A 26,089-nucleotide genomic window follows, 5' to 3' on the forward strand; every position below is an offset into this window, starting at 1 on the left:
GAATGCCTACCACGTGTTGGTGAACTCTTCCAGGAACAAATAGAAAATTACCTGTCCTTCTGGAACTTACACCCTAGTAGAAGAGGCAGACAGTTGAGAAGATAAATAAAATATAGAGTATTTCACTTATAAAATATAAGTTAAATATATAGTATTAGTAATAAATGTTGAAGGGGAAATGAAGCTATAAGGAGAAAGGAAGTATAAGTGTGTATGTGTGCACGTGTGTGTGTGTATGTGTGTGTGTGTTGGAGGAGGTCATCAAGAGGACGTGACCACCAGTTGATCCTCAAGCTGGGCCCAGGCAATCAGAGGCTCCTTAACCCCTCCCCTGTCCTTGGGATGTACATTCTGCCCACTGTTTCCACAGTGGGAAGTGTTCCAAGGACATAGCCTTGAGAGAGTAATGTGTTATTGAGACCATCTGGACAGTGTATGTGGCTGAATCCAGTTAAGGCCTCTATATAAACTTTAAAGATTCTGGCGGATGGGTGTGGAGATCTACTTGTCCTAAGGCTGTTCAAAACAAGCCTCGTACATAAGTTCCCTTGTTTATTAAACCTGCCACCTGCCAGTCTGTCTGCCTTCTTCTTTTATCTCTCCTTGCCCCCCTATTTGGGCAAAAACATGGATTAACTTAGAGGATTTTATGCTAAGTAAAATAAGTCCAACAGAGAAAGACAAATACCACATAATTTCACTTACATGTGAAATCTAAAAAAAACAAAACAAACGAACAAAGAAACAGCAAAAACAGACTCATAAATACAAAGAACAAATTGGTGGTTGCCAGAGGGGAATGGGGTGAGTGGACAGCAAAATAGGCGAAGAAGGTTAAGCGGTACAAACTTCAGGTATAAAATCAATAAGTCATAAAAATGAAAAATATAGTCAATAATACTGTAATACCATTGTATGGTGACAGATGATGCCTACATTTGTGATGAGCATGGAGTCATGTGCAGAATTCTCAATCACTAGATTGTACACATGAAACTAATATAACGTCGTTATGTCAACAATACATCAATAATAAGTTTTTTAAATAAATGGATTTAATTTAAAAAAAAAGAAAGCCGGAAGAAGAGTTGAGATCAGAGAAAGACACGTGGGTGTCCCCTACTCTGTAGCTTTGGAGCTGGCAGACAAGGTGAGAGAGCAGGATGGTCATTTGAAGACCTTGAGTGACGCTTGGCAAAGCTAGGAGGGCGCAAGCTGCGGCGGATTAAGGTGCAAGTGCCGTGACAAAGTGTGATCGGGACTCTAGGAGGTGGAGCCCCTGGAAAAGTGAGGATAGTGAAGAGGAGGATGCTGTGGTGATTGACAGTGGAACGAACAAAATGCCCCGTGCTGTCCAACCCCTAAAACAAAGGAAAGCAACAGCACCACGACAACCCCAGCTAGTGGGGCAGCCTCCAACTGAGCGAAACGATTCACGAAGAGAATGTACTCCCAGTGAGCTTATTGATACAGCTGCCAAGTTCCAGCAAAGAGCCAGGAAAAGTATCCTGACATGGTTAGTGCACCTAAGGGATACAGGGAGGCGGTGGGGGGGGTGGGGAGTGGGAGGGGCGGGAGATGACATTTCTCTGACTGGGCAGGAAGCAGAGAAAATGAGCAATATCAACACATACCCTGCTGTCTAGTAGCACCTGGAAGGAGCTCAAAGGCTCAAAGTACTCACTCCATTACAGATTAGACTATTGTAGCTTGCAGTGAGGTTTGGCCCAATAAGGGGCACCTACCTGGGCATGTGGACTCCTGAAAATCTATAGAGGAGGAACAACAATCTTAGGGAACTGGGAATGAGACAGGCAATCTCCGCCTCTGTGTTTGAAGGCCCTGATTAGGCCACATTCACTGCAAGAATGAAAGCTAGGATACTCCAGTCCACCCCCAACACCCGTTATGGGACACTCATGTCCATGTTGAGCCCAGTTGTGAGACAAGACATTTATAATGTTGGGCAATCCATTGTTGATCTGGGGAAAACTGACAAATCCTAGGAATGGCTGTGGGAAAGACTTGAGACAGAGAAGTCACCCATAAAAACAAAAGGCTATCCCAAATGACTGTAAAGGTCCAGTAAAAATAACCCGGAAGCAAATGTTGTTTAACCGGATTGCTGCAGGGACCCCACATGAATGGAAGGACTGACAACTCAGCACTGTACTCATTGGCCTGTGGAAAGCCATCAAACCTGAACAACAATTCAGACCTGCTCCGTCTGCCCCTTCCCATCCCTGATTCCCTGCCTGCTCTAACAGAAGCTTTGGGAACACAGTCTTATTTGGGATGAGTTCCTCCTGTACCCCAGGGCTAGATGTGGGCCAGGACTGCCTGGAAGTGAGGGCAGTTGGGGACCATCAGAGGCCTCAAGCTGAACACACTACTCACTGGTCCTCCAGAAGTAACCGGTGGATATTAGATCCAAATGTACTCTAATACCTGGTAAGCCTGAGAAGTTTTCAGCATCATCAATGGTTACACAGAACAAATGGTTATGGTTAAGAAAGTTTTTTGACACTACAAATTTAGTGTTCCCCTCTACTCCAAGAATATGAGGTTTCTGTCTCTCCAATACCAGAGATCATATTGGGCATTGACATCCTACAAGGTGAAACTGCAAACCTCTATCTGTGAAGTCCGGACCTGGGTTGTAGTAATCAAACCAGTGTTGGAAGGAAACACCCACTGGGAACCAGTAGGCCTGTCACCCTTGGGGAAAATGGTAACTGTCAAACAGTATAAATTGCTCCAGAGCATAAGGAGATAGAAGAAACCATCCAAGAACACTCTGCAGGACATTCTCCAAGCTTTCTTGGAACAGCTGCAAGAGAGAGAATGGGTCACGAACCCACAAAAAATCAAGGCCCAGGAACTGCCATAAACTTTTTGGGAGTCATTTGGTTAGGCAGACACATGTTCCAGAAGCTGTGATTGATAAGATGCAAGCTTAACAATCCCTAAGAACCTGAAAGAGGTACAAACCTTTGTGGGGATTTTGGGGTTTGGGAGAACTTTTTTTCCCCATCTGGCACCGTGTCTCTGTCCCTTGTATGGACTGATTAAAAAAAGGACATGTGTGGGTCCATGGATAAGGGCAACAAGTCAGCTTTGAGAAGACAAAAGTACTAGTGAAAGCTTAGGGTATTAAAGCTCTGGGCATCTCCCAAGCGGGGCTACCGTTTGAGTTACATGTGTCTGTGACTCCAGAAGGTATGAAGTGGGTACTGGGCTGGGGATCACAGGAGGACAGAGTTCCCCGAGGATTTGGGGCCCAGCTCTGGAAGGGGACAGAAACTCCATATACCCCATAGGGCAACAGTTCCCAGCAGTGTATACAGTGCTGCTCCAGGTGGAGCCTCTCAGGAAGGAAGAGCATGTCAAAGTAAGAATTTTTCTTCCTTTCAAGGGGCGGATTGAGAATATGTTCCACTGACTTATCGCTGCCACGGCTCAAACCCCCATGTTGGCCAAGTGGCATTCCTATCTGCCGCAGAGGAGCACTCTGTCCACCAGCCCTCTGTCTCTAGAAATGAGGGCACTACTGGGCCCTGTAGACTATGTAGATCCTAAGGATGCACCACCCCTCCCAGGCCCCATTCCTGTGGCAGCCCCAACAGCCTGCAGAGAGGGAGTGGGGGATGGATCTAGTCAAGGGCATCCATCCAGGGGCGCTGCAGTTTCTATTCAGCCCGACACTGACACCATCTGGATGGAAGTGGAAAGAAACCGCAGCCCCGACAAGGGGCCGTGTGGTGATGACTCATGAGCCCTGACCGTTAACCCTTTGCATTGACAGTTGGGCTGTTCTAAAGGGATTAATCCTATGGCTTGGACAATGGCAAAGCGAAAGGTGAATAATCACGAGTAAGCCCTGGTGGGGTCAGGATACATGGAAAAATATTTGAGCCTGCCTGCAAGAACCTGAGACAGTCAGTCCTCACTGGCTTCCACATCTCAGCTCACAAGGGACTGAAACCCTTTGGCAATCAGGAAGCCGATGTCCTGGCTTGGGTATAAGCACTAGCAACTAACACTTTCGTAGATACAGAGATTGGGTGCATTAAAAAAGTAGCCATCCCAGTGCCCTGGTGGGAGGGTATATCTCCAAGGAGGCTCCATTGCCCTCAAAATACAGAGACTTAGTCAATCCAGTAGCAGCATGCCCTTTATGTTTTAAACAGCACCCAAGGCAACTGCCAAAGAAGTCTGAGGCCATCCGCTGGGATTGGCAGATGGACTGCATTAGCCTTTTGCCTGTGAGTGCGGTTCTAAATATGCCTTGGTTTGTGTGGACACCACATCTGGCCTAAACCAAGCTTTCCCTCGTCATCATGGCTACCACCATCAGGGGATTAGAGAAGCTGAGTAATATGGATGAATACCATCATTGAATAGACAGTGATTGGGGGTCACATTTCAAAAGTCATCATGTGCAAAACTGGGCAAAATAACACAACATTGAATGGAAGTTCCATCTTCCCTATAACCCACAAATAGCAAGAGTGGTAGAAAGGAAAAATGGAATATTAAAGCAGCAAATGAAATTACTAACAAGTAAAACCACCTTGGCCGGGTGGACTATATATCTTTGAATGGTCGACCAGTAGGGCCCTGTTTCTCCAGATGCCAGACTAAGGACTCCTACCAAGGCACCCAATACTGAAAGGGTCCAGAAGTCATGAGAGGCAGCCATTGTGCCCACTCTCTCCATGGATCAAGGAACTATGCCGCTGAAAACACCAAGCCCCATCATGCCTGAGCAAAGCATTATCTACTGGAATTTGCAATGAGATGTCCCTCCAGGATGGGCGACTTACTTTGCATAGGATGTTTGAAGGGGAACTACTCAGGCTGCACTGGATCCCACTGTCCTGCTGTAGGCTGGACCTGTTGAAATGCGCTGTATCTGAAAGAGGGGAAAGGGTAGGGGTCCTAGTCTGGCATATCCTGCTCCCAGTCCACCTCCTCATGCCTGATGGTGCTGCCTTCCCTGGCCAACACGTATGGTATACACCACATGGTCAAATGCCTAAAGCTGCAGCCACATTAACATCTAAGGATGAGGCCACAAGTGTAATTCTTAAAGAAGGGGACGATCTCCATGTAAGTTCCTACTAAATGTCTATTTTTTTCGGCCAGAAAACTTCTGCTGTTCCTGTAGTGTCCAGTCACAGAATGGGCACCCGAGGAAAATACCTTTCTACAGTGGACCACTCATATGCCTGACAAAAAAAAAAATCAATTCAATTGTCAGATATGTGGAGAGCTGCCCTTCTCTTGCTGGTCAGGATTGCCATAGTAGGTATCACCATGCTGGGGAGGGGATCCAAAAGCCCTAAAGGAGTACATTAAGAAACAGCAAGTTAGGAGTAGTACTTTCAATCCATCTGATATTACCAATACTAATCCAGAAAACCAGCTTATGGCACACACTATCAGTAACACTGGGCATGGGTATCCTTTTTCTGTCAAACTACACAGGCACCCCATCAAACTGCTGACTGAAGAATCCTAGAAATACCATCATTGGAGCTAGGGGTGGCTATGCTCAGATTTGAGATGGGTTTATGTGGGTTACTAGGGCTACAGACAGTGGAACCCCCAGATACCCCTATGTTGGGAACAGAAAAATCATTCTAAACAGAACCAACCCAATTATACCAGGAATGTATCCATGGGATGGATATTGTTCATACCGTATAATTATTCTATCATATTAAAGGATGGCAACTACTTTGGTGCTGACAGGTCACACTGCCCAGGTACTGATTGTGTGGCCACAAGTCGGGCCCAGTGCTCATGTGGCCCCAATCTTTGGTCATGGCTTCTACCTATGTGGTTGGGCCCCTACACTCTGTGTTTTTCCTGGGCATGCGGGAGAGTCCACCCCACCGTAACAACTGCCAAGCTCCCTCCCCTCCAGGCCAGGTGGGCACACTCTATTTCCACTGGCATGATCAGCTGGCCACTGGCTTTGTTCCCTCCATTGTCCCGGAAGGTGTTAGAGCACACATCAAAGCCCCTACCAAATTCATCCAGCAAGCCTTAAATGATAACAAAGCCTGTCTGTACTGAACATTGAAAGTCTCTAATGATAAAAGCTGTCATCCAAAATAGGATGGCCTCGAACACTATCACCACCTCTTTGCCATTATCCAAACAGAATGTTGTGTGTCCATACCTGAGGAGTCTGTTAATGTGTCATCTTTATTAAATCACATAAGGACACAAATGAATACCCTGACTGATTTGACCCTCAGCTCAGGGAACTTAATAAATCAGTGGTTCAGATTTGGGGGCTCTTGGAGGAAGAAATCGCCACTGATTTGGGGAATCATGGCCTTACTTTGTGTTTACTCTTGCCTGTACCGATATTGTTGCTATAGTATCTGCCTCCAGTGTAGCCAGATAGCCACTAAACAAGCTGCACACATGCTATCAAAACCCCTTGCTGACTGCCCTGGGCACGTTGCAAAAGAGGGGCGTGGATGAGATTGTAAGAGCTATCGCAAGGGATGGAGTGTTGGAGCAGGTCATTGAGAGGACATGACCACTGGTTGACCCTCAAGCTGGACCTGGACAATTGAAAGCTACTCATCCTCTTCCCTGCCCTTGAAATGTACATTCTGCCCACTGTTTGCACAGTGGCAACCATTCCAAGGGCACAGCCTCGACAGAGGTAGGTGTTGTAGAGCCCATCTGGATGGTACCTGTGACTGAGCCCCATTAAGGCCTCTATATAAACTTTTAAGATTCTGGCAGGCAAGTGTGGAGAGAAACTCATCTTGCAGCTGCCTAAGACAAGCCAAGTAAATAAGTTCCCTTGTTTATTAAACCTGCCATCAACCGATCTGGAGTGGTCTGCCTCTTTCTTGGTCTCTTCTTGTCCTCCATGCAGAGCGAGGTGGGTTCGGGTTGCACCAGGAAGCCCCTGAGGTTGCAAACTAATGGTGTGTGTGTGTAGCAAGGCGAGCAGAGTCGCAAGCTTAGATTAGGTGACCAGGGAATGCCTTGCTGAAGGGACATTTTAGTGAAAACTGGAAGGATATGAATGAAAGAGCCACAGAGATCTGGAAGAAGATCCTCTGAGCAGAGGGAACAAGTGTCCCACCTGAGGCAGGGCCCCTGCTGAGCTCAGGAACCTTCGAGATCAAGAGGGGGAAGCACTGAGACAAAGGTTGCAAAGTGATGGACTGCTGGGGCGTGTGGTGGTCACTGGGAGTACTTTATATTTTATGGGGCTTTATATGTATATTATTTATAATTATTGTGGAGAGTGCTGTCATATGAAATACCAGTTGAGGCCATTTCTTTGCTGTTCCATCAACAAGGAGGAAAAAATAAAAGGGAGAGAGAGAAAGGGGAGGAAGAAGAGGAGGGAAGAAAGGAGGGAGGAGAGGAAGGGAAGGGGAACTGAGCTATATATACAACGCCCAACTGAAAATTCACGAGGGCAGAAAGAATCAAAGTTTCATAGGTGGATGTTTGGTTTGCTGCTTCCCACTCTGCCGCCAAATGAAAGTGAACAACAAACACACACGGTGCTGTTGACTCTTAATAGAGAAGTGAAAAATTGGTTCTCACCCACTCCAATTAGACAATCCTTTTTTGCTCACTTTTAATTTCACAAATCAATTAGAATCTAATTATCACTCTGCAAACTTATAGTGTTAATACATCTTACCTTCAATGGAGTTAGAGTCCAATTAGCGTGCTTTTCATACACATGAATCTTATGAGCCAGCAATTCACCTATATAGACATACCTTCAAAGAAGAAAGAGCTACATCAAAGCACTTGAAGTAATGCAACTCAAAAGGTTACGGTGAAGTTGTAATAACTCTTCCTAAGAAAGAACTTTGCTTAGAGACCGGAAAACAGGGCCCATCTCAAAGCACACCAAATTCTGAAAAAAAACCTCAATGAGTTTATAGTAGACAAAAGAGTTTTAATTTCTGAAAAGTTATTTCTAAAGATAAGAACTTAGTTGTCCCTGACTAGAAGAGAAGAGACTTGGTCCTAGTACCAGCTCTTAATGTCTGGGAGCAAAATGTATTATACTACTTCTCTTAGTTTGTCAATAGAGTGACAAACCCCAGATTCTGCATTTCAGAGGATAATGGGTTCTCTCAGGCAGGCTGCAGGAAAGCCCCTTGACCATCAGGCTCTTGTTTTAGGCCAGAGAAAGCATGAGAGAAGACAAGATGCTCGGCTTGGATCTGAGAGAAGTCTTCCTCCCCTCTTCCCCTGAGTCTGGTCCTGACCCTGTTCATTTAGTATTTTGCACACAGTGCAATGCCACACTCATCACAGAGACCTGTGGTCAATGCGTCCCAGAGCAAAAAGAGAAATAATGATTTATTATCTGTTATTTTGGAAAACCAGGAAGTGCTATAAATCATTGAAAGCTGTCCATGATGTTTCCTTTAATTATGTTACTAACCCTCTGAAATCCATGATGATACAAGATGAGGAAGGATATATGGATGGATATACAGCTCTTTTTAAATTTTTTAGGGGATGGAAGGGCAGACTTTTCCCCCATAGTAACACTTTCTTAAGAAAGCAGTTTCTTGATTTACATTTTGGTGCAACCTCTTTATCTTGTCAAAAACCAGCACTATTGAGATATATAACTGCATGCTGTTCATCTTATAATGCACTCAAAAATCTTCCCTCAAAGCAAAGCTATTTAGCAATACTAAATGTTTAGCATAGATTCCCCCACCCACACGAAACAAATTTAAAGAGTATGCCTACACAAAATAGAAAATATGTTTGATAAATTTTATCCCCTGAAAAATTAAGACATTTTAAAGTTCTTCCTAATTTCCTCTTACCAGGATAACATGTTAAAATGTGCCACATTATTTAGAGAATGAATATGTTCAAAAGATACCTAACAAGAATCTGGGGGAATGTTTGAGATTTGAAAGAGTTCACATACTTGCCATCAGGTGAAATGTTGATTCCATTGGCAAAGTCAAATCCATCTGCCATCACTTGAACTTCAGTTGGACTATAGTAAACGACATAGGACCATGCTAAACCCAAATAGAGCTCCCAGGACCTCAAGTAGTGGTCAACAAAATAGTGATCATTTGTGGCATAAAAGTGCTCAGGTCCCACAGCAACAATATCATTCAAACTGCAAATTCAAACACACACACATATGATATATACAGGCAAAGGTGTTGTACATTACAGGATTATGCATTGATTAGCATTCATTAATGTCTGTTCCTAAAAATCAAGATGTGGGATGGAGTTTCACTCTATTACTGCACAGAATTAATACGGCATTAGTCCCACCTGAAGACAACAATTACTCTAAAAAAAACCCCCAAAAAGTTGTTCTAGCATTGTAACATAAAAGTCCTATTAGGGGCAGCTGGGTGGCTCAATCGATTAATCATCTGACTTCTGCTCAGGTCATGATCTCCAAGTTCTTGAGTTCAAGCCCCGTGTCAGGCTCTGTGCTGACAGCTCGGAGCCTGGAGCCTGCTTTGGATTCTAGTCTCCCTCTCTCTCTGCCTCTCCTCTGCTCTGTGTGTGTGTGTGTGTGTGTGTCTCAAAAATAAATAAAAAGATATTTTTAAAAATCATATTAATTGTATCTTAAAAATAGTGCTATGATGTGTGTGTGTGTGTGTGTGTGTGTAGATACATTAAATTCAGTAGACATTAAATTAGGCCAAGAATCATTATCAGGGCACAATTTATTTATGTTCATCTAGAACTCACTCTCATCTAGAACAATCTGAGACATCATCAGACAGTGGGAGGACTGCCAGTGGGCAATCTTGAGAATTGCATTTTAAAGTTTTGCTACTATTAGCTGTGCAATTTAGGCAAAATCAATGATTTCACATGAAGCCCTGGCCTCAGTTTCCTTATCTGTAAAAGGATGAGATGGACTGGTCTATATATCAGCTTTAAAAGGTCACTTCCGGCCTTAAAGTTTCATGATTGTAAACTGAGTAAAATGTCCATGAACAAGAATGCTCAGAAACAGCACGCTATGGCATATTTTCTTTCTGATTTTGATTCTCTCTCTGTTACTGAAAATCTAAGATACATGAGTCCATTTTTCTGCTTTAATAGGTACAACAGTGAACACTTAAGTGAGTCATTCTTTGCTGATTGAGGTGACAGAAGTTCCCCAGGGCTATTATCTGGGAGAGAATTATCTCCGCTCTATTGCAGGGGCGTAATAGCCAGCACATCAGCTCTGACGCAGCTCTGGGCTCCTGGGCCAGTTAGATAAGCATACAGAGTCTCAGTTTTCTCATCTGTAAAGAGAGGTTAAATAATTTTCCCAAATTCATACAGCTCATTAGTCTAAGACTAAAGGTCAGAATCTTAATTTGACACAACAATGCCTGTTGTGTGCTTTGTGGAAAGCCTGCCACTCACTAAACCCTCAGTCAATGGTGGAAAAAGGTCTAGGAATTTAGGATTAGTGTGTACAGGCTCCAGGCATAAACCTCTTTCCTCTCTCTCTTTTTCTCCCTCTCCTTTTTAAAAGTAAATATCCAAAATGAGTATACTTTATAATCATTTGCCTGTTTTTCACAAAAAGGAGCAGAGATGGATGTGTCAGAGTAATGGCTTTGAAATCTTTTTTTTTAATGTTTATTTTTGAGTGAAAGAAACAGGGCACAAGCTGGGGAGGGGTAGAGAGAGAGGGAGACACAGACTCTGAAGCAGGCTCCAGGCTCTGAGCTGTCAGCACAGAGCCTGACGAGGGGCTCAAATCCAGGAAGGTGAAATCATGACCTGAGCTGAAGTCCGAAGCATTATTAACCAACTGAACCACCCAGTCGCCCCATAGCTTTGAAATCTTATAGACCCCATTTGAATGCTGATGTTGCTTGTTATGTATATGGGACCATAGCATGTGACTAAACTCCAAGCCTCCATTTCCTCTCTGTACCTTGAGAGGTTAGGGAAATAAAATAAAAGAATGAGTACAAAGACTTTGACATTATGCCTGGCATATAGCAGACCACCAATAATGACTACTGTGTTATAGTTAATAATATGCTTAAATCATAATAGATTGGTAACAGGAATATTGATGCTATAAATAGCAGTATAAACAACCATCAAATACAAAGCAGAAAATATACATGGCTAGTCCTTTGGTTCAAAGAACAGAATTTTGGTTAATTGTGGCACTATGGTTATTTTCGGTTTGGTTCTATATTGCCAAAGACAAATAATTTTGCAGTTGGCCCAGAAAAAATACTCTAACCCTGGGAGACTGGGAAAATCTGAGATTTCCAAGATTAGTTGTGAAACAAATAAAGTAAGTTTCACTATTTCATAGTGGCTCAGAGAAACAGCTTCAGTCTCAAGCTACCAGGGTTCAAGTCCTAGCTATACACATTTTACTGATAGTATCATCTAGGGCAAGTTAAATGATCCAAGCTTCAAAGTTGTTGTTGTTGTTTTAAATCCCAAATGGTATAATAATAGCACTTAATTAAGAAGGCATTTGTAAAAGAGAATAAAGTCATCAGTTTAAATTGGTTATTGCAGCACCTAACTAATAGTTAAAGCTCATTGTTATTACCATTATTATTATTATTATTAGCCCAGCTTCTCCATTCTGTATACTTTTTCCTAATTGAGATCTTAATATGTGGCATATTTGCCAGACACTCAGTATTCTCATTCTCTTTCCACAATATATTTGTTGAATGAATGTATAAATGAACTGTCCCACCAGAAGCTGTTCTTTGAATTTTCACCCATCCCAGGGATGCAGAAGGTTTGAGCCATATAGTACCTACTCAACTACTAATTAGTAGATTGGCCTTCATCCAGTAACTCCATTTCTCTCCAACTTGAATTTCTCTGTCTTTGAAACCACCAGGTAAGAAAAAAGAGGAGGGGATACTGGGAACCCTGAGTGCATACGATGTGATGTGCTAAGCATTCTGCTAGGCCCCCTGCATGTAAATAACACAAGGTTTAAAAGAAATCTAGATTTACAAATCTTGCTAATGCTGACTGTTAGTTATTCAAATAAAGGCTGGGATTCTAGAAAATCTTAATGATTAAAGGATAAAGATTGTTTGGGAAGACAGCGTCAGATTATTGTCCCAAATCCATCACTAACCTCATAAACCAAATCCTAAGGCAAGTGAGGAAGTTGACTTTATGTGGGGTTGATCAGGGATCCCTGAGTGCTTTCTTTTTCCTTGTGTTATATTATCAAAAAGTCTAGGATTGGAGCTGTTAACCACAGATAAATTTCTTACACAAATCACGTGCAAAAAACTGCAGTAGAGGCAGTACAGGAAGGTCTTAGAGGCACTAGATTTCAGATCTCCCTTGGGTATATGTTTCTAATTCATAGAAACATCTAAGATTCTATTTTTTTAATACAAAAATAAATGAATGAATAAATAAGCAAGCTCAAGATGTGGAATTCATCTGTAAAACCGGTTTGGATTTGAAATATTAAGTGTGGTTTTGGAGAAGATCAGAGTTATTTCTTGATAACAGTTCAAATGGACATTTTGGGCCGGGAGCCATTAGTCAGCATCCGGGCAGCCTGGGAAATGAAAAAGGAAGAGAATAGGTCTTCTGTCAAGGGTTTTAATCCTCAAAAGTATCCACAGAAGAACACTTGGAGGAGTTTGTGATCATTAGAAAGGAGATTCGACTAGCCATTATTCCCCCCTCCCACTCTGGCTAAAAGGAAAAACTAAAGGTAGATTAACCATCCACTGGTTTGAAAGGAAAATAGAAATATGATGTATCTCAGTACTTAGGCAGAAGTTCGTGTCTGATGGTTTTCAGATGCAAAAGTGATTTTTCTTCTTCTTGAAATTTAAACAACTCAACAGTGGACTTAAAATCCGGATGGTTCACCACCAGCAGGTACACGGTATTATCTGGGAAGAGATGAAAAACAAAACTCGAAACGTTAACTGAGCTCTCAGCTGTCAGCCCTGTCTCCAGAAAGCAATTTCAACCCACCCCCAAATAGTACTTAGGGTGTCAGGCAGATGGAGTATTTTCATCTCCTTGTAGAGAGAAGCACTTGTGATTGCTCCAAAGAAAAATGGCTAAAGGAAGAAGTAGTGACAGTCTCTAAAAACCTCTAAACTCCAAGGGACGGGTGGGGGTGGGGGAGGAATCCTCACCTTAAGAATGAACAGATCTTGACACTAAAACTCCAAAGAGCTTGTTAAGCTTTCTATTGCAAATGGTCTCAGCAAGATGCAGAGCTGAGATAAAAGAGATAAAAGATGTGGAGAATACCAATATGCTCAGGTACGATTTGCAGTGTAAAATGATCAATTCCATAAAAAGAACACCTGAGAGATGCTATCAAAGGGAAGCAGCTTCCGTGAGTCAGTATGGCTTTAAGACATAAAAGAGGCCAATCTAAGTGGTCAAGAAGGTGTGATTAGTGTTGGCGAGCGAAGTTAGATTATTACAGTCTTTGCCTTTAGAAGCGGCACATCTTTGGAAACCTTTGATGTAACCAAATTGGTGTTTAAGGAAAAACAATACAAAGTTTAGTGGGTTGGACTGAAGAGATTTAAACAGAGAAGTCAACTAGAAGGCTCCTTATAGTTTGTCCATTCAACAAACAAGTGTTTATTTTAACTGGTGCTAAGTGCTACAAAGGGAAAACTAAAACCAGACAACCGAATGAAGGGTAATGAGATGTTTTCTTCCTGAGAGTCAGGGAAGTTCTGAAGAAGTGATGTTAAAGCAGAAAACAAAATGATAATAGGAGACCAAACCATGTGAGTATGTAAAGAAAGAGCATTTCCAGGCGAGGGAAGAGAGTGTGCAAAAAGCCTGAGGCAGGAGCTTCCTTGGCACATTCACTGAATAGTAAGGTTCTGGATGGAGTAGAGTGAGGGAAAGAAAGAGTGGGAAGCCTGCAGCCATAGATGTAGCTAGCCAAGACCAATCTTAAGGTAAGGACGCAGGGCTTAGTCACTGGGGCCTTGGAGCCAAGGAGTAGCTTGACCTGAAGTTACAGTAGTAATCCAGGTGTGTGGGGAGACGGCACCGGGCCAGAAGGGTGGCACAGACAAGAAATGGCAAGAAAGGATAGGAGGACATTTGACAGGAAGCATCGAAAGTCCCTGATGATGGCTGAGGAGTGGGGGAGTCAGAAATCAAATGTAAGTGAGGACTGAAACACAGATTCGTGTTGTGTGCGGAAGATTCCACCTCTAGGAATTTTTCCTAAGGAAATATTCACAGAAGATATATATACAAGAATGTTTATTTTGGCATTGTTTGCAATGAGCATAAAGGCAGGAACAGACTGAATATCCATCAACAGAAGAACAATATTACAGCACTCCCATGCAACTGAATCCTAAACAGCCATTGCAAAGGAGCTCTAAATGCACTGTCATAGAAATCAGAGAAGGGAGTCCATAACGTAATGATAAATGCAAAAGCACTTTATAGAAGGGTTTGTGTAATATTACTCCCTTCTATTTTTAAAAGTGTACACATACCCAACAGTGGATTTCTTTGCAGTTAAAAATGTTTTAAAAATAAAATATGATGTTGATAAATGGGTGGGGAGATCACTGAAAGGGGACTATACACGTATATATAAAAGAAGAGACTTCATATGGGGTACATAGGTAAAGAAAAAAAGATAAAAGGATGAAAAATCAGTTTTCAACATTTTGAGTTTAAAGAAGCTATAGGAGAGGAACCCAAATAGAATAATCTAGTAAGCTACAGAAATGGAACTGAAAAGCCGACTAAAAAAAGAAAAGAAAAAAGAAAAAAAAATACCCTATTAACAGTATTCTCTTGGAAAACAGGGACAGTTAAGGGGTGTGACTTGGCTGAACTTTCTGAAATAGAGCAAATAAAAGGAGGCAAAAGATCAGTCTTTTGGGGAATGTTCAGAGACTTTGAAATAAATGATGAAGCAATGAACAGGGAAAAGACTGTAGTAGGGTTAGAACTAAGATAGATAAGTATATTGGGATATCAGGGAGGAGCAATTTACTTGAAGGAGAAAGTGGTCAACAGCATAAAATGAGGTGGAGGAAGGAAGGAGGGAAGGAAGGTAGGAAGGGAGGGAGGAAGGGAGGGAGAATTGGGAGAAAGAAAGTTTGTTAATAAGGACATTGCTGGTGACTTTAGGGCAGCAGTTTTAGTCACTCACAGTGGAGAAAGTCTGAAAGCAAGATGGAAGGAGGGACTGTCTGCGGAGGAGATGGAGGCCATGAGTACAGACGTGGCTCTCCACTCCAGCTTTATATTTTATCACCTGGAGAACTTTTAACAAGTACTGCCACCCAGGCCTTCTTCAAACCGACTACTGAATCAGAATTATTGGGGCTGGGATCTGATCATTAGGCTTTTTATTTTTTAATTTTTTTAACATTTATTTATTATTGAGAGACAGAGAGAGACAGAGCATGAGCAGGGGAAGGGCAGAGAGAGGGGGAGACACAGAATCCGAAGCAGGCTCCAGGCTCCGAGCCATCAGCACAGAGCCCGATGTGGGGCTCGAACTCACGAACCACAAGATCATGACCTGAGCCGAAGTCAGATGCCCAACCAACTGGGCCACCCAGACGCCCCTTCACTAGGCTTTTTAAAACTCCCTGCTGTTGGAACTACTAAACAAGTTCAGTGAACTTGCAGGATACAACTTCAATACACAGAAATCTGTTGCGTTTCTATATGCTGAGTAGAACTATCAGAAAGAGAAATAAAACAATCCCATCTCCAACTGCATCAAAAAGAATAAAATACTTCATAATAAATTTATTATTTTTTTTTTTTTAATTTTTTTTTTATTTTTGGGACAGAGAGAGACAGAGCATGAACGGGGGAGGGGCAGAGAGAGAGGGAGACACAGAATCGGAAACAGGCTCCAGGCTCCGAGCCGTCAGCCCAGAGCCTGACGCGGGGCTCGAACTCACGGACCGCGAGATCGTGACCTGGCTGAAGTCGGACGCTTAACCGACTGCGCCACCCAGGCGCCCCCATAATAAATTTAAACAAGGAGGTGAAAGACCTATATATTGAACACTGTAAAACATTAATGAAAAAAATTGAAGACACAAATAAAAAGGTACAGCATGCTCTTGGATTGGAAGAATCAATATTGTTAAAATGTCCCTACAGTAATCTACAGATTCAGTATAATCCATATCAAAATTCCAATGGCATTTCTTGTAGAAATAGAAAAATAGTCTTGGAATCTGTATGAAACCACACACACACACACACACACCAAAATACAAATAGCCAAAGCAATCTTGAAAAGAAGAGCAAGGTGTCATGCTCCTTGATTTCAAACTATATTATGAAGCTATAAAAATTAAAACAATGGGGTACTGGCATAAAAATAGACACATAGATCGGTGAACAGAATAGAGAGCCCAGAAATAAACCTATATATGGCTTGTGGTCAATTAATTTATGACAAAGGAACCAAGAATATAGAATACACCATGGGGAAAAGATGGGCTCTTCAATAAATCGTGTTGGGAAAACTGGACAGCTACGTGCAAAAGAATGAAATTCAACCACTCTTATACTATCCACAAAAGTTAACTACAAATGGATTAAAGACTTGAGTAGAAGACTTGAAACCATAAACCTCCTAGAAGAAAACATAGGCAGTAAGTTCTTTGACACAGATCTTGGTGATGATTCCTTTAAACCTGACACCAAAAGCAAAAGCAACAAAAGCAAAAATACACAAGTGGAGCTACAACAAGCTAAAAAGCTTCTCCACAGCAAGGGAAACCACCAACAAAATGAAAAGGCAACCTACCGAATGGAAAGGAATATTTGCCAACCATATATCTGATAAGGGGCGAATATCCAAAATATATAAAGAACCCATATAACTCAATAGCAAAAACAAGCAAGTAAATAATCTGATTTTAAAACAGGCAGAAGATCCAAAAAGATATTTTTTCAGAGAAGACATACAGAGGGCCAAGAAAATGTCCTGGTCCAAGAAAAGGTGATCAACATCATTACTCATCAGGGAAATGCAAATCAAAACCACAATGAGATACCATCTCACACCTGTTAGAATGGCTATTATCAAAAAGACAAAAACAAAACAAAACAAAACAAAAAACAAGTGTTGGTGAGGATATAGAGAAAAAGGAAATCCTTGTGCATTGTTGTTGGGAATTGAAACTCGTGCAGCCACTATGAAAAACAGTTTCCTCGAAACTTTGGAGTTTCCTCGAAAAATTCAAAATAGAGCTGCCATATGATCCAGGAATTTCCTTTAAACTGTTTATCTAAAAAAAACTAAAACACTAACTTGAAAAGATATATGTTCCTCCATGTTCATTGCAGCATTATTTACAATAGTCAAGACATGGAAACAACCTAGGTGTCCACTGATGGATGAACACACACACACACACACACACACACACAGAGGAATATTATCCAGCCACAAAAAATAACAAAATCCTGTCATTGGTGACAACATAGATGGACCTCAAGGGTATTATGCTAAGCAAACTAAGTGAGAGAAAAACAAAAGCATGTGATAGCTCTTATATGTAGAATTAAGAATTAAAACAAGGGGCGCCTGGGTGGCTCGGTCGGTTAAGCGTCCGACTTCGGCTCAGGTCATGATCTCACGGTCTGTGAGTTCGAGCCCTGCGTCGGGCTCTGTGCTGACAGCTCAGAGCCTGGAGCCTGTTTCAGATTCTGTGTCTCCCTCTCTCTCTGCCCCTCCCCTGTTCATGCTCTGTCTCTCTCTGTCTCAAAAATAAATAAAACGTTAAAAAAAAATTTAAAAAAAAAAACTAAAACAAAAAACAAAGCTCATAGATTGGTTGCCAGAGGTGGGGAGTGGAGAGTGGAAGAAACAAGGGTCAAAAGGTTAAAAGAAAAAAAATTCAGTTGATATAAAATCCCCCAGGGGTTTCTGTGTGCATCTGGGTTTGAGAATTAATGTAGAGACAAAGAAAATGGTTGCAAACAGAAAGGAAGAAATGGGGACATTGGGTGGCTCAGTCGGTTAAGCAGCCGACTCTTGATTTGGGCTCAAGTGATGATCCGAGAGTTGTGGTTATGATTGCGGGGTCATGGGATCGAGCCCCTCATCAGACTCCATACTGGGCGTGGAGCCTGCCTAAGATTCTGTCTCTCTCTTCTTCTATTGCTCTTGTTCTCTCATTCTCTCTCTCTCTCTCTCTCTCTCTCTTAAAATAAAAAAGAAGGGAAGGAAGGAAGGAAGGAAGGAAGGAAGGAAGGAAGGAAGGGAAAAATGAGAGGAAGGCATAAGGGATGGGGGCAATATGTTGATAGTTTTGAAATGTGGAAAACTAGTTTGAAGACAAAACAGAGAAACCAGTGGACAGAAAGGCACTGAAGGTGACAGGGCTGAGAGAAAAGTGACCATGGTGACTCTCTGTCAGTTGATCTCTGTCAGTGCTGATGCCTTCAGTTAGAAAAATCTATCCCTGTAAATTTCTGGATCTGTAAAATTGTTTAAAATGGAGAACCCATAATGATTAGGGCTACATATTATTGCTATTGTAATTATAGGGATAATGTGAATGTTGGTATTTTTAAAAATAAGTGCTTTACAGATCTGTAGTATGTTAGCATTCTCAAGCATTAAAGTGGTTATATTATTATATTTAATTAACAGAGTGGGCAAGTTTAACAGAATAGTAACATTAACCATGACTACACTTCACTGGAATGGAAGGAAATATTCACTTTAACATTTTTTTTAATTTGGTTTTGTTTTTAACAAACATTAAATATTTTTACCTTCATCTGTGAACGTGCTAATCCCATGAGGGTTAAATGAGGAATGATCGAATTTGCTTCCAGTGATCTTCAGTTCTAACACTGTTGGATCTTCTTCATTTAGGTCCATCAGAAGTATTTTGCCAGGTTTATCAGGTTCAAAGCTCTTTATTTCAGGATACTTTAATCCCTTATAAAACATTAAGCAGACAAAAAATGGGCATGTTACAAATACCTCAAAAGCTGATAGAGGTGGTAGATGGCACATGGGTTCATACTATCTGCTTCATGCAATAGGGCTGCACGGGAAGCCTCTTGGTTGGCTTGTGCAATAGGACCATGAAGGGTTTTGGAAGTCTGGAAGCCATATGTTCCACCAGGCCACCCCACACAACACACAGTCACAGACCATCCCTTCAGCAGCAGGAGCAGCAGAGCAAAGCCCTATGTGTTTCATACCACAGCTCCCAAATCATGACAACGATCAAAAATGGAAAAGTAGACCAAATGGGCAATTGCTAATGAGCTTCAACCATATAAAGCAAGGAATATAGAGAGAACATTGGTTATGGTTTGTAAAATGTCTCCTGGCAGGTTCCTTGGAAGCATCTCAGAGACAGAGATTTAGGGGAAGTCAACAATTCCTTTCTTAGTCTTCAAGTAGAACAACACAGTTATGTTTTTGTTTTTGATGTTGGAATCCCATATAAGATTTTGCTTGGAATATGTATTCTGTTGCTTAAAAAAGGAATTTGGAAGACACTGCTGTAGAAGATGACTAGTTTTGCATCTTCAAAGGAGGAAATTGAACTAAATAAATTACAACAGGTAGCCAAGAGTGTTGGCTTCTTTTGTTTTAAGCTATGTCACGACCACAGTGATTTGTATGCAGAAGTTCAACAAACATGATGGCTTCACTCTTCAAAGTGTGGAAATTGTGGAATGACCTATCAACAATTTTATATTAAAGGGCTTATTCTGGAAAGTGTAAAAAAAAAAAGGTAAAATCTAACCAACATGTGAGTGTTTATATTTATATGCATACATATACATATAGATGCATATATATGTATACACACATACACCCAATTCAGTAAATATTTGAGTATACCACTTAAGGGCTTCAAGGAATAGGCCATTGATGGAAAGCCATTCTTGAACTCACTGGACTTACAAATCTTCACTAAATGGAAGACAAGGTGATATTAGAGTTCAGCGTACACATAGGAATACAAATATGCATAGAAGACACAATCATAATTTTAACAACAGTGTAAATGCATATACTGTTTGTTTTTTGAACCATATGACTGCTTATTTTATTTGAAGGTGGTCATTGGTATATAACAGGCTTAAATGAAAGACTTATGCTGCTTGTTCTAGAAAATGGTGTAGAGCACTGTAAAAGAGAGAAAACACTTACGGAGCTAATGAAAGCTAGTCCACTAGGAAGTATCTCCAAGTCTTCAGAGCCAGATTCTGCCAGAAAAGAGACTAGTCAGTACAGGTTGTTGCAGGCTATTGCAGGGAGCTACTGATCCTTTTCTTTGTCACTCCTAACTGGAAAAAGAGGCTGTTTAGCTCTTATTTGATAGATCCAGAATAATTAACTCTTTCATTTATTCAAACTGACTAATATGATTCTATAAAAATGAGAAAACATTAATATAACTAAGTGCAATTAAAATTTACACTTAATATATTTACTTATTTATTTATTTTTTATTTTTTTGATGTTTTGATGTTATACTTAGTGACAATACTTTATTGTCAAATAGGTTTCCATATGCATTTTTATTTTTTAAGTTTATTTAGTTATTTTGAGAGAGAGAGAGAGAGAGAGAGAAAGAGCACATGAGCAGGGGAGGGGCAGAGAGAGAAGGAAAGAGAGAGAATCTGCACCACCAGCGCTGAGACTGACATGGAGCTTGAACTCACTAACCATGAGATCATGACCTGAGCCGAAATCTAGAGTCAGACACTTAACTGACTAAGCCACCCAGGCTCCCTGTATTGACACTTTTAGTAGATATGTTTGTTTTACAAACATCCAATAATATCGAATATTGATATCATATCTATTTTCTAGGAAAAATTGCACTGAAAGATATCTGGCCAACCTTATTGATGCTGACTAAGTCTTATGGTCTAGACTGTCCAACCTTAGTCAACTGAGATAGATAACTCTAAACAAAACAAAACATAACAAAAACATGGATCTCAAACAAGCCGTCCTCAAATAACAAAGATGGTTGAAACCATCTGGGGACTTGAGTCCTGTGACACTCCCTGTTGGTTGCCTACCAGCTGCTGTTTCCTTATCCTTTTATCTTTGCTGACAGAGCCTGCTTTCCACAATGGAAGCCAGATAATTACTTTCCCAGCTTCCTTTGCAGCTAGGGCAGCAGCCTGTGGTCTACCTCTGACTAATGAGATCAAAGGGGAAATCTGTTGAGAACTTCTGGGAAAAATATTCCTCCCCGATACTAAAAGAGGTGAAGCCTTGTGGTAACTGCCAAGGTGTACAAAGACCTTTTAAAATTTGCCCCCTTACTCACTGCTTTTTCTGCATCCTCTGTCCCTCCTCTGTAATCTCCTCAGGTTGTATTACCATTAAATCATTGTTCTGACTATTGTTTTTGCTAAACTGACAAAACAAAAACAAACTATCAAAAACTGTCAATACCTTGGCAATGTGTTGGTGAAATCAAAAGTCAAGTATGTTGGTATTTATAATTAACTACTGACTTAACCATTCTCTTTGGGTTCATAGTTCTCGTTTTGAACAAAATTAAACAGGTGCATTAATCAAATAAATAGCAAGGTGATATTGCAAGTTCAAATGAGATACTCCCTCCGCTCTCATACTTACCTATTCCTTTAACTAAATTACAGTTAGGAAGTTCTACTGGCTTTACTTCTCCGAAAGCATTAAGTCGTGCTCTGGGGGAGAAAAAAGGAACAAAACACACATAAAACTATTCAGAAATGATAATTAAGTTGCACAAGTAAGCTGCCTGTAAAGTTCCCCTTAACTGGACTTTGTCTGGATTTCAATCCCAGGGTTAGTGGTCCCTGAAGTCTGAGCAATTCTACCAGTCAAGGCCAGAGCAAGGCTGGTGGGGCCTCTGGGTACATTCAGTGTTTATTTAACAGAGGTGGATAGATCCACAAAAGAAATACACAGTGTCCTCTCCACAGCTCTGTGCACTTTGGCAGGAATAGGGACCATTTCATCTGCTGTGTAAGGAGTCCTATGTGGAAATTTGGGTTAAATAGCAACATGGTTCCAATTTACTCCATTGATGTTTTAGGGCTGCTGACAGATGGGCCTCCTACCCATCTGCCCAGTCTGGCTCCAAAGCCTGGACTGGGCATCTGCTCTCGGGTGTGTCACTTGAAAAACACAGGTGTGCTTAAAGGATTTATAACTTTAGAAAATCATACCCAAGGCCAGAATATAAAAAGACTCACACACACACAAACACACACACACACACACACACACACACGCACACACACATGCACACACAAAAGCAACTTATTAAATCTGAGTGCATAAGCATCATGGGGAATATTTGAGTGGAGGACATAGGAAAAAAGGACAGATGTGAGAAGGAAGTACCAGCAGGCTGCCTAAGCAGAGCAAAACTATTGATGGGGCATTTAAAAGAACTGGACCACAACATCAGCACAACCAAGGGATTTAAACAACCAACATTTTTTTTTGAGAACTAATGATACAATACAGTCTTAGTGAGTAGCAACAATTATCCAAGGACCCCCAGAAATCTTATTTGGCTAGAGATAGGCTGAGAAATTCTTCATAATTTAGTGTCACAGAGGAAGAGGGTGGGCTAGAGGACATTCTAGATAAAATTCTCAATTTGGTATAAAATGATAGGAATTGGGGGGCGTTTGACCTTTCATCCTTTCATTCAGAAAAAAGCATGACATGGTCTTACCACAATGGCACTGGCTACCAATTCCACCTTTGGAAAGGGTCTGACCTAACAGCTTTGTTAAAGCACCACAGTCTATCCCGAACCACTTCCAGAGTGGAGAGACACCAGGCGGGGTGCTAGAGCTCCAGGGATGGAAGACTAGATGGGGAAGGCCTGGCCTGCAAGCAAAGGGTGGTTCCCTGAATGATGGACTTGAACTTACAAAGTGGACTTTCAAAGGAAAGTTGGGATCTGCCCCCACGACTTAAGAAACAAAAAGGCATTTTAAAAATGGGAACCTGACATTATAATCATGAAAGTTCACAATAAAGAAATAAAAGGGGAGGGGCACCTGGGTGGCTCACTCGGTTAAGCGGCCGACTTCGGCTCAGGTCATGATCTCACGGTCAGTGAGTTCGAGCCCCGCGTCAGGCTCTGTGCTGACAGCTCAGAGCCTGGAGCCTGTTTCCGATTCTGTGTCTCCCTCTATCTCTCTCTCTGACCCTCCCCCGTTCATGCTCTGTCTCTCTCTGTCTCAAAAATAAATAAACGTTAAAAAAAATTAAAAAAAAAAAAAAGAAATAAAAGGGGAAATGATGATGCATCAGGAAAAGCATTTTGCATGGCACACACACACACACACACACACACACACACACGTGTGTATGCACATATTCCCCACACCCCTAAAACAAAAAAAAAAATACCCTAACATACGTAATACATTCTTAACTTTTCTATTCAAGTCTATTTCATTCATTTTAAAATGCTGGCCATAATCTACTAAAACTGCTATTGTGAACCACCATTTTGAAAAACAGTGGTCAAGAGAAAGCTCGGTGAGTATTTGTAAAGTGCTCCAAGGGATTCAAAGGACAGACACAAAAGATGTTAAAGGTGCAGATCCTATACAAAACACCACTAAAAAGTGACACAGAAGAAGAGACTCAATGCTGAGTGGGCCAAGACCTGTGAAAAATACCAAGGGTAGCCAAATTAGCTTTTCCTAGCGTCAAAACCACACAGGAAGAATAGGTAGGTGCACTGCTTGGCTCACAAGGCTCATCAAGCCTGATGGGATCCTAGAAGGCAAAGGAGAGCAGAACAGATCAGCCCCATCCTAATTCAGGCTTTTCTCTAATGGAAGACAACCTCTAACCTGAAAAAGGTAGAGTGATCAAGGAGGCATGACGACAGCACTCAGTTGCTTTCAGTTCAAATTTGTGGCTAAAAAGCAAATCATAGCTCAGCAGAATAATCATTGCCGCTGCAGCTCAAGTACTGTATGCATGCCTTCATTTAACCTTCAAACACCTCTCTGCAGTACTATTATTTTCCTGATTTTACAGATGACTAAGACTAAATGGCTTTCCAAATCCACAAGGTTAGGAAGCGGCTGAATTGAGATTGGAACTCAGGTATGAATGCAAAGCTCACATCCAGTCCTCCTGCTCAAGGAAAATGTACAGGTAACACTACTTACAAACCGGAGGAAGCACCAGAAGACAATCCTCCCGGTGTTACTATAATCCAGCTCATATGTTTTTACCTTAGTCTCAATTATCAGGAAATAGCTGGTCAAGAGCTTGATTAAGTCCAAATGTTCTGGGTCCAAGGGATAAAATTCGATGTCTGAGATGTGTCCCTGATTCCTAAGGCCTCTGAAGTCTGACCAGCAATCACACAATCCCTGCTATGAATTGTTCTTTGCAAAGATGTGCTTGCTTCTTACAAAAGAAAGCGAGGCTTGGGGCGCCTGGGTGGCTCAGTCGGTTGGGCGGCCGACTTCGGCTCAGGTCATGATCTTGCGGTCCGTGAGTTCTAGCCCCGCGTCGGGCTCTGTGCTGACAGCTCAGAGCCTGGAGCCTGCTTCGTATTCTGTGTCTCCCTCTCTCTGACCCTCCCTTGTTCATGCTCTGTCTCTCCCTGTCTCAAAAATGAATAAACATTAAAAAAAAAAAAAAAAAAAAAGAAAGCGAGGCTCTTTAGTTTATGTATTAAGAAATCCACTCTGGAACTTTCCTTAGGGCCGTATGCAGCCCCATCAGTCTACTTTCTGCCACTGTACACTCCTCATTCATCCAATATTCTCTTTTGGGACCTACTGTGTGCCAAGACCTGTGCTAAGGGCTCTTACACATACTTCCTCAATTGATGTCCTTGTTACCTTTTCCAAAAAATGTTTTTTAAAATTTTTTAATTTTTATTTATTTTTGAGAGAGAGACAGAGACAGAGCGCAAGTGGGGGAGGGACAGAGAGAGAGGGAAACACCGGATCCCAAGCAGACTCCAGACTTTGAGCTGTCAGCACAGAGCTGAATGAGGGGCTGGAACCCACGGCCCGTGAGGTCATGACCTGAGCTGAAGTCGGATGCTTAATGACTGAGCCACCCAAGTGTTCCTCTCCTTGTTACTTTTGAGACAATGATTAATTTTCACCTGATTGATGGGTAAGAAACCCGAGGCACAGAGAAACAAAGTACGTTGCTTCTTGTTGCTTTTTTAAAGGCATAGAGCTGGGATTGGAAATGAGGTGTCATGATACTAGGGGCCCTTTTTTCTATATTGCTCTCACAGCACTTTTCGTTTGTTCAAGCTTCTCCCTCCATCTAGAACACCCATGCCTCCTAATCCAGGGGGAAGACTCCTACTCATGACTTTCTGTAGCTCCTCTTGGTCTATTGTGATAGGAATAACTCCTTTATCCTCACAAACCTCCCCATATACAGCTATCGGGTCTCCTACCCAAGTGTTTTGCAGTTATCAGTTTTTGGTCTTGTTGCTCACAGTAAACTCTGAAATCTATGAGTGAATAGCACCGCATCCTGCTCGTCCCTGTGACCCAGCAGGAACCCAGCGTCGGCAGAGAGAAGGAACCCCGTAGATGTCTGCTAAATTGTTTTCTGGAATTACTAGGCTGGTGCATCTGATGGAGAAGATGGTGTTGGTTGCATTGATAGGGAAGACTGGAGAGCTATTTGTTTGTCCTTAGCTTAGGGTCACATGAGGAATTATTATACTATATATTCAAACAGCGCTCATTAGGTGGATCATTCATAGGTGGATTTTTGAAAAAGCATATGGCAATAATAAAAGCTAACATTTACAGAGTACCTTTCATGTGCCAGATTTTGTACTTATCCTACCGTGATATGTGTTATTATCCCATAATTTTTTCAGGTGGAGAGACAGGCTCAGCATGGTAGAGTGACTTGGAAGTTGAAGAAATGGCATCCAGCCCAGGTCTGCTGGAAGCCACCCCTACCCTCTTCCCCCTGTAGTGTGGAGTGTGGAGAGGTTATGAGGTGGCAGAAAGGCAAACACTAGCTTTTAACGAGGGGAAACAGCAGTGTCACGCGTTGCAATCAGCAACTTTGGAG

General features: G+C 41.8%; 1 protein-coding gene across 2 annotated transcripts in view; it reads right to left on the reverse strand.

Moving 5' to 3' along the window:
• PON1 (paraoxonase 1) overlaps window positions 1-26,089 on the reverse strand; it is a 35,714-nt gene that overhangs the window by 6,353 nt on the left and 3,272 nt on the right. For both annotated transcript variants that reach the window (XM_019443375.2, XM_019443374.2), the window contains exons 2-7: window positions 21,638-21,708; window positions 20,189-20,244; window positions 18,787-18,955; window positions 12,791-12,917; window positions 8,957-9,157; window positions 7,694-7,775 (exon numbers count right to left, since the gene is read on the reverse strand). In XM_019443375.2, coding sequence (XP_019298920.1) covers window positions 7,694-7,775; window positions 8,957-9,157; window positions 12,791-12,917; window positions 18,787-18,955; window positions 20,189-20,244; window positions 21,638-21,708 — 706 coding nt within the window. The remainder of the gene's footprint in view (window positions 1-7,693; window positions 7,776-8,956; window positions 9,158-12,790; window positions 12,918-18,786; window positions 18,956-20,188; window positions 20,245-21,637; window positions 21,709-26,089) is intronic.

This window comes from Panthera pardus, unplaced genomic scaffold (assembly GCF_024362965.1).
Source record: "Panthera pardus isolate Hobbes unplaced genomic scaffold, ASM2436296v1 HiC_scaffold_8, whole genome shotgun sequence".
Classification (NCBI taxonomy): domain Eukaryota; kingdom Metazoa; phylum Chordata; class Mammalia; order Carnivora; family Felidae; genus Panthera; species Panthera pardus.